This window comes from Impatiens glandulifera, chromosome 9 (genome assembly GCF_907164915.1).
Source record: "Impatiens glandulifera chromosome 9, dImpGla2.1, whole genome shotgun sequence".
Lineage (NCBI taxonomy): Eukaryota > Viridiplantae > Streptophyta > Magnoliopsida > Ericales > Balsaminaceae > Impatiens > Impatiens glandulifera.
This window is the reverse complement of record NC_061870.1, coordinates 31783848-31792750: the sequence shown is the minus strand read 5'-3', so window position 1 is coordinate 31792750 and position 8903 is coordinate 31783848. Positions and strand designations below refer to the sequence as shown.

General features: G+C 32.9%; 2 protein-coding genes across 2 annotated transcripts; both read left to right on the top strand.

Moving 5' to 3' along the window:
- Positions 1 to 935: 935 nt before the first annotated feature.
- Positions 936 to 3496, top strand: LOC124915257 (phospho-N-acetylmuramoyl-pentapeptide-transferase homolog). The gene is made up of 8 exons (XM_047455942.1): positions 936 to 1365; positions 1449 to 1508; positions 1615 to 1838; positions 1919 to 2369; positions 2462 to 2526; positions 2648 to 2841; positions 2924 to 3120; positions 3208 to 3496. The coding sequence occupies exons 1-8, from the start codon at positions 1225 to 1227 to the stop codon at positions 3352 to 3354; spliced, it is 1479 nt and encodes a 492-aa protein (XP_047311898.1). The 5' UTR covers positions 936 to 1224; the 3' UTR covers positions 3355 to 3496.
- Positions 3497 to 6912: 3416 nt separating this feature from the next.
- Positions 6913 to 8720, top strand: LOC124914561 (cytochrome P450 710A11-like). Its single transcript, XM_047455140.1, has one exon. The coding sequence runs from the start codon at positions 6952 to 6954 to the stop codon at positions 8458 to 8460; it is 1509 nt and encodes a 502-aa protein (XP_047311096.1). The 5' UTR covers positions 6913 to 6951; the 3' UTR covers positions 8461 to 8720.
- Positions 8721 to 8903: the final 183 nt, after the last annotated feature.

Here is an 8903-nt window from a genome sequence, read left to right as displayed (position 1 = left end):
GATGGGCTAAAAATGTTTGAATATCGACCTATTTTGAAGTTAAAATATCACAAGTCAAAAACGATCTAAAAATTAATCTCTTTTCTTATTCTTACTCTTTGAATGATTTTGTCTAATATAGGTTTCACAAGTCAAAAACGATCTAAAAATTAATCTATTTTCTTATTCTTACTCTTTGAATTAATCTTTGAATGATTTTGTCTGATATAGGTTTTTCATTTCTTATTCTATGACTGAGATTTAAATTTGTGTTGTGTTTTATTTGACACGTCATTCTATTTAATCGAATCGAATTTATCGTCTTAATTTTTATAATTCGTATAATACTATTAATCTTTGTTGAGTCGTTTGAAGTTTATACCCTCCAATCATTTTGGTGATCATCTTTCGAGTCCGTGTCCGTCTCTTTATTTGTAGCAAAGAATATGATGTTATCGGATCTAAAGTTGTTTTTATTTTTCTAACGAAGAGTTTTTGAATTCATTTTTCATCGAGCTCTTTTTACGTTATCCTCTAATATTTTTTTTTATGAGTTTCTCGTTATTTTGATCATATTTGTAGATGTTCAATTATCACTTAACATTTGACATAAGTTTTTCCAACGTTGTTTATCAACTCACTGATAAATATAAATTTCACTGCAGCTCAAAATTTTTAATAAAAATTATTCCGACACCGTTTTATTATTTGGCTTACCCTCCTTCATTGCTGCGTTTTTTTTTTAGTAATCTTAAAATATTGTACCATTTTAATATTTTCAAATATTTATTATTTAAGCTAATCTAACAAAAATTAACTCTTTTTAAAATTATTAAAAAAAAAAAAAAAAAAAAAAAAAACTAATTTGGAGTATTGATAGCGTGAATTCCGATCGAAATTGTCTTGTTTTGAAGAAACAAGGCAAAGGGCCAAAGACAGAGGCCAACGTTGTTTCACGCTCTAGTAGTGTAATAGTCTAGACAAATTCAGGGATATGTTTTTTTTATTTTCCCTAATTCTGATATCCAATCGAAGAAGAAAGAGGTTGTTCATTCATTCATTCATTGAATTCAATTTAACAATGGCCCCTCAATCCAACGAACCATCCCTTCTTCTTCTTGTTAACAATATATACCATGAATCTATGCCGCCTATTATATTCTATTCAAAACCAAAATGTTTCGCTTTCATCCGACATTCAAATCCCCTCTCCATCTCTCTAATTAAGCAGCGCTGATCGCCAAAATGCGATTGACAGCATCCTCGTTCGATCCAAAGCTCTCTTCTCTTCCGAGGATTCTCCTAACATCGCGCCGATTCCCTACTTGTTTTCTTCTCAACTTACCACGCCGTCCATCTCCACCCATCTTCTGTTTCTCCCTCAAGGTAACGCCTTTGCACGCCAGATTGATTTCTCTGATCTAATTTCAATCGCAAAACTAATTTATTTGCATCTATCCGGGTCCAAGTCCACAAGAAATGGGGGGATACGCCACAGCAGATTTCGAGTCCGAGCCATGGATGAGGTGGTAGTTTTCTCTCTTTCAAACGCATAATGAATCATCTAATTATTCATGGGTTTTGTGAATTGAATTCAATTGAGATGCATATAATTTTGGTGGCTTGAAATTACAGGTCATTTCTGCACACGATGATGAGTGGGGAAGTGACGGTTCTGTATTTGATCAAATGCCTTCTTCTTCAAGTGAAGGGGAAGAAAGTGATGGAGAATTTACATTAAACCCAATTGTGGATGTCGATTTGCCTTCAGCTAAAGATAAGTCTGTAGCTGCTAATGATCCCTCAACACTAACTGCTAGAAGGGTGGCTATGCTTGGCGGTGAACGCAGGAAAAAGAGGCAAGATTAATGAATCCTTTGTTTTCCATTTCCTTGAATTCTATGGAATTCTCTTTGAATACATAAAATCATTTTTACAGGATTGAATATGGGATTGTTAACAATGCCGGGTTAGTGGCGTTCTTGGTAATGATTCTTTTATTCGTGGATGGATGTGCTTGGAAAATTGTAAGGCTGCCATTAGCACCCCTCTATTTGATGAGACCTTTTTGTATATCTGCGATCTTGGCTTCATCCGCAGGCTATATATGCGTTCCTTTATTTCGTAGTTTGAAGATACATGATATTACTACGAAAGTTAAACTTTCTAGGAAAGGGTCTAAGAAGATAACTGCTACAATGGGTGGATTGTTTTTTGTCCCGATGGGGATTTTTGTTGCGGAAATGTTGGTTGGTTTTTCTTCTGCAGAGGTTTCAGCAGCTGCAGCTGCAACTATGGCTCTAGGTACTGTTGGATTGGCTGATGATGTCTTGACCATCATCAAGAACCGTAGTCATGGTTTATCTGTTTGGTTAAGAATTCTTTTGGAGGTTGGTTGGTTGGTTAATTAGTCTTTTGGATGTTGTTCTTCTAATTCAATACTACTATACTAGAGATGGAGTAATGGTTTGTTTTTGTTTAGGTTGCGGTTGGAACATTTTTCTCGGTTTGGCTGGATACAACAAAGATAACGACGCCTTACAGCATGTATACCTTCTTGTAACTCAACATTTTCGTGATGGTAACTCACATTCTATTCTCGTGCTCGTGAATTTTTACTCAATAGAATCAAACATTTTCGTTTTTTTGGGGGGATTTATCACTGCAGGAAAATGTTGGTGCCTTTACCTCCTCCAATGGGACTAGTTTTCTTGGGAAATTTGTATCTGTTTTTGACATCTTTCTGCTTTGTCTCGATGGCAAATGGTATTAACTTGACAGACAAACTTGACGGTTTGGCTGGAGGGACTGCTGCATTGGCTTTTGTAGGAATGTCCATCGCCGTGCTTCCTGTCTGTCCTGGTGAGTTGTCCAAACCGATTATAACAAGACCAAAAACACTTTCTTTCTCTTTTTCAAATAAGTTTTTTTTGTTTGTTTTCAGATGTTGCTGTGTTTGGTGCTTCGATGGCAGGAGCTTGCGTCGGTTTCCTTCTGCATAACCGTCACAAGGCATCTATATTCATGGGTAACACGGGTTCATTGGCATTGGGAGGAGCTCTTGCATCCATGGCTGCTTGCAGTGGAATGTTCCTCCCCCTTTTGATTTCATCTGGAATCTTTGTGGTAGAAGCCATATCGGTAATACTAGTAACAATTGAGTAGTTTATCACACGTGAGAAGAGTCTTGTTTAAGAGATCAAATATTTTTTAACCGTCTGATTGTAGGTTACTGTGTTTAAGGGCGCAAACTACTTGGAAAGAGGCCCGTTTCTTCATCATCGTCGTCACGAACCGATAATAGTGGCTGGGGCATACATAATCTCTGGAATGTTGTCTTTGTTAGCTGGATATGTGGCCCTCATTTCAGCATAATTTGATCATATAGATAATATAGTTTGACATTCTTATTTGTTTTTTCTTTGTATTATTATTGAAGCAATTAACAGGATTGCTTGTACAGATCTGCATAGCAACAAATTATCTAAAATCAAATTTCAATTATAATCTTGATTGACATTTGTGAATTAACAAGTTTATCATAGTCAAACTCATCCGCATATCCCTTTGTCCCCTTCAAAAGACACATTTATTTAAAAGCGTTATTTTTCACAACAATGACAGCATTGTTTATTATCCGAACAAGTCATTTAGAGCGTTTTTAATGAGAATATAATATAAGATTTTCGGTTGTGAACGTGCTAATCCTGTCAAATTAATAATTAAGAATATAATCTGTGGGCGGCAAGCTTGGATTTTTTATATTGATCTCCTACACCAAATATCTAGTTGTTAATTAATTTGGTAGATTTAAAAAAGAATATACCTTAGTTGACAGATTATTATTTATTAATCAATTAAAGTTGCACACTTCATAATCATATCATATAGTTGTCACTCACATATAATATCACACATGATAAGTTCAATTTAGACCTTGTTTGTTTAGGAGCTTTTGGGGAAAATAAAGTTATTAATATATTTTCAACTAGTGTTATTGGAGTATTAATTTTATAGTTGTATCAAAATTGGATGTTAAAATAATTTTATTTAAACTGAATTATTTAGAAAATAAATAAATAAAAATCTGAAACACCCAAACAAGCCCCCCTTAAAAGAATGATCTGTAGATTCAATATACTAACAGCTAAACTTAATAACAGCAAAGCAATTAATATTTTCTCCCAGTAATTAATCACATGAAAAAAGATTTTATATGAATAATACAACTTAAGTTTGACCTATTTTTTTATAATAAAAATATTGTCAGTTACTCAGTAAATTGAAGCAGCTATTGTTTTATTTTTATTTTAAATACTAATAAAATTTCAGACCCACTCAATTATATATGGTCACCAAGTCTTCAAAATAATTATAATATTCCTACAAACAATTATGATTTTAGTACTGTTTATAATAAACTATTTTAAAATCAAAATCATAGCTAGACTATTCTAATAACAAAGAAAGAAATGGAGACTATTAGAATGTGGAGCCTATATGATAAGGTGTTATATTATAACTTATAATTGAAAAATAATTAAATATATAAACTCAATAAATAAAATATTTGATGTTGAAAATAATAAACATCAATTAATGTATTAGCCGTCCTAATAAATAAAGTGTGTAACCAACCATCACTCCTAAATGACAAGTATATTTGCCAAAATTAAAATGGACATGATAATGCCGCAATAAAACATATTGATGGTGATGGTAACATTAATAATGGCTAAATCATATATCTTTACTCTAACTTTGCCAATCATCAGATATTCATCACCATCAAAATTTGTGTATTCTGTTTTTAGTACATTAATTTAGAATATATATATATTTATAATAGGTTTTGTTACCGAAATTAATAATGGGTAAATAAAATTAATACATATAGGTTCGACCCTAGAGAAGGTCAGCTACGAGTCGCATATGGCCTCCTCTACTTCATAAGACCTAATAAATGAAATCGAATCTGTCATATATAATCTTTTAGGAATTTTAATATAATACACGTGTTTATCTTTTTTAAGAATAATACAAATTTATTATATTTATTTAATAAAATATAATTACTTCCTTCAAAAAAAAATTTAAAAAATTTAATTTATTAAAGTAATTATTTTCAAGATAGTTATGACACCAATTTTCAGATACCTTCCAATTTAAAACATTCTAAATTAAGTATTTTTTATTTGGTTATTAATGAACCAGCATAAAATATAACTACTTCGTTTTTGCTAAATAAAAATTAGTTTCTTCTTAAAATGAAAATTAGTTTCATAAAAGATAAACCTAACTTTCAAAAGTACAAGTGAGCTCATTTGTTTTTTTTTAATAAAAATATTGTCAATACCATTATTGTAACTACAATCATATATTTGTGAATATTATTATCACGTGAGATGTTGGAAGCAACTCTATGATGTCAAATTGAATCACTTTCAATAAATAAAAATTTGTTGTTATTATATAGAGTACAATTTTTAAAAAAAAAATCACAATCATCTTCACCTATAAAACTCCTTTGATGTTAGTTTTTTTTTATCAACTAAAATATTTTTATAAAATTTAAATGCAGAAAGACAAGGTAATAATTTAACAAATTAAAACTCAAATAACAAAAATTTTATAAAATATTTTAATAAAAAACAATACAAATTCTAAATAACTCAACATCAAACAAATTCTAAATGAGAATGTTCTTTGTAGGAAAAATATGAGATTTGAATTATTATGTAAAGACTTTTTTTTTTTGCTTTTTTTCAAAGAAAAACTTCTGAATATTCAAATGTCTTCACATAAATAAGATTAATTAGATATATATTTTTAAAATAGTGTGAACAAATCAGATTAATTTGAACTTAACAATTGATGTTGAAATTTTAAATTTTTAATGAAAACTCAATAAAATAAAACGAAATTAGTTTTGTAGTTATCTACTCCCTATGATAATAATAAATAAATAAAAGTCATTTTGAGTTGAGTTTATATAAAAAAAAAATAATATATTTTTTTTTTGAAAAAAACCGATAGAACTCGAGTATGTATTTTGTCATAAAACACTCTTCAAACCCAACAAGATTAATAAACAAAAAAATGTTCACCAACGAACAAACACAATATAAAATTGAACGTTAACGAGTTTAGAAATCTTAAAAAAAATCAATGAGTTCACACATCGTCTCTATCGATTTTCAGAACAGATCTCACATATCGTCAAAATAATAGTGTTGTAGTGTAAACGCATCGGTCGATCGCAATCACTAAAAGTAATAAAATAAATATAATTAAATATTATTTTATTTATTATTATTTATATCACTTAATTTACTAATGAAAATATTAAAAAAAATATCTAATTTAAAAAAAAATCCAATTATATTAAAAAAAATTGTTACTAAATAGTTATAGAGCTTGTAAATCTTCTAGTGTTACAATTAACTCCGTAACAAATTTCACTAACTTTTTGAAACGAATCTAAAAAAACATTAACGTATCTAAAAAACAGTTAAATAGTTTAAATGATAACCCCAATATGTACTTAGAATTCTAGTAATATTTCAAAAAAAAAAAATTATATATGGACTAACCTCCACAATTGAATTTATAATTTATTTTATTATTATATATTAATGCTTTATAAATTAGTTATTTTATTTTTTTTTATCAAAATCAACCTATTAAATAATTTAAAATTGATTGAAATAAATAAATGAAATGAGGTCATAAATTTGTTTCATAAAATACTACCTTGTCTTCTTCCTTCTTCCATAGCTGTTGAATGAGTCTGCATCCATCTGTCTTTCTTCAACCTCTATTCCCTCCTTCTCTCTCTCTCTCTAGAATAACCATTCCTTTCTCTCTCTTCACATCCTTTTCATCTCCTAGCCCTGCGCATGATTTGATAAATACATATCCATCAGACTCCCCCTTCTCTCTACCAGTTTCGAGATCCATCTTCTCACTAAAATGGAGCCATCATCAATCTGGGCCACACTCACTCAATTCCTCCCCCACCTACTCTCCTTCCTCGCCGTCATTGTTGTTCTCGAGCAGATCTTGTACATCAAGAAAAAAGGATCCATTCCAGGGCCACCGCTCGTCATTCCATTTCTCGGTAACGCCATTTCTCTAGTCAGATATCCCACTAGATTCTGGGATGTACAAGCCGACTTAGCCAAAACATCTCATCTCGGCATCTCCGCAAATTACCTAATCGGAAAATTCATCGTCTTCGTCCGCGACTCTGACCTATCTCACAAGGTCTTCGCCAATGTCCGTCCAGATGCATTCCATCTCGTAGGTCATCCTTTCGGTAAAAAGCTATTCGGTGAGCATAATCTCATTTACATGTTCGGACAAGAACATAAGGATCTCCGTGGACGTATCGCTCCGAATTTCACTCCTAAAGCCCTAGCTACATACACGTCGATTCAGCATAACATTATTCACAATCATCTCCTCAGATGGCTTGAACTCTCCGAATCAACGCCGACTGGATCTCCTATCAGTCTCCGTCTCTTATGCCGTGACATGAATCTCGAGACCTCGCAGACTGTCTTCGTCGGTCCTTACTTAAAGCCTGAAATGAAGGAAAGATTCAACAAGGACTACAATCTATTCAATGTAGGTGTGATGGCGTTACCGATTGATCTCCCTGGATTCGCTTTCCAGGAAGCTAGATATGGAGTCAAACGACTCGTTGAAACCCTAGCAGTTTGCGCAGAAAACAGTCAGGATACGATGAGAAAAGGAATTGAACCGATGTGTTTAATGGATTACTGGATGCAGGAAACCAATAGAGAAATGGAAGAAGCAAAAGCCGCCGGAATTCCCCCGCCGGCAAACAGTAGCAGTTTAGAGATCGGAGGTTACATTTTCGATTTCCTCTTTGCCGCGCAAGACGCCTCCACCTCCTCTCTCCTATGGGCGGTTACGCTTCTGGACTCGCATCCGGACGTACTCGAAAAGGTTCGGCGCGAGGTTACGTCGATTTGGAAATCTGAAACCGACGGGCCGATAACGACGGAGAAGCTAAAAGAGATGAAGTATACGGAGGCGGTGGCGCGTGAGGTTTTGAGAATTAAAGCGCCGGCGACGCTAGTTCCACACATTGCCGGAGAGGATTTCCAGTTGACGGAAAACTATAGGATTCCGAAAGGCGCGATCGTGTTTCCGTCGGTTTATGAATCGTCGTTTCAGGGATTCGTTGAACCGCATCGGTTCGATCCGGAGAGATTCATGGAGGAGAGACAGGAGGATCGTTTGTATAAGAAGAACTTTCTGGTATTCGGAGCTGGAGCTCATCAATGCGTGGGGCAGAGATACGCCATTAGACATCTGGTTCTGTTCATCGCCATGTTCACTTCCATGGTGGATTTCAAGCGTCATCGCACGGACGGCTGTGATGAACTGGTATACGTTCCCACCATCTGCCCTAAAGACGATTGCAAAGTGTTCCTATCCAAGAGAAGGTGAGGTGCACGCACACTTGATCCCTACCTTTTTCCTTTGTCTTCTTTACTTTGTACCAATTTCCCGCGCCGACGGATCGGTAGGACATGGCGGGGAAATCTAAAATGATAAATAAATTCTTTTTTCTTTTTCTTTTTTTTTTAGTGTAAGGGTGTCATTTGATTTGTTTCAATTTGTTTGGTGATTGTTTGAAATTCATTCTCTCTTCTTTTTTTTCATTTTAATATCTCTATTTTTTTTTCTCTTATTTATGGCTTTTTCTATATGGTGTGCTTATTGTTTTATATGGACGGTCACAAATATTAGTAGATAGTAATTAAATAAAATTCATAACCAAAGTTTAAAGATTCCAATAAAATGATATTTTGTTTTATAAATTAATTAATTTAATTAATGAAAGGATAATAGAAAGATGGGTGGTTTTTGTAAGATTATATAAATAATCT

Excerpts from the sequence above, each read along its gene's own strand:
- LOC124914561 (XM_047455140.1), top strand. The coding sequence starts at position 6,952 with ATGGAGCCATCATCAATCTGGGCCACACTCACTCAATTCCTCCCCCAC.
- LOC124915257 (XM_047455942.1), top strand. The coding sequence starts at position 1,225 with ATGCGATTGACAGCATCCTCGTTCGATCCAAAGCTCTCTTCTCTTCCG. Across the intron at positions 1,366-1,448 it reads TCTTCTGTTTCTCCCTCAAG|TCCACAAGAAATGGGGGGAT; the intron begins GTAACGCCTTTG and ends TCCGGGTCCAAG. Across the intron at positions 2,370-2,461 it reads GGTTAAGAATTCTTTTGGAG|GTTGCGGTTGGAACATTTTT; the intron begins GTTGGTTGGTTG and ends GTTTTTGTTTAG.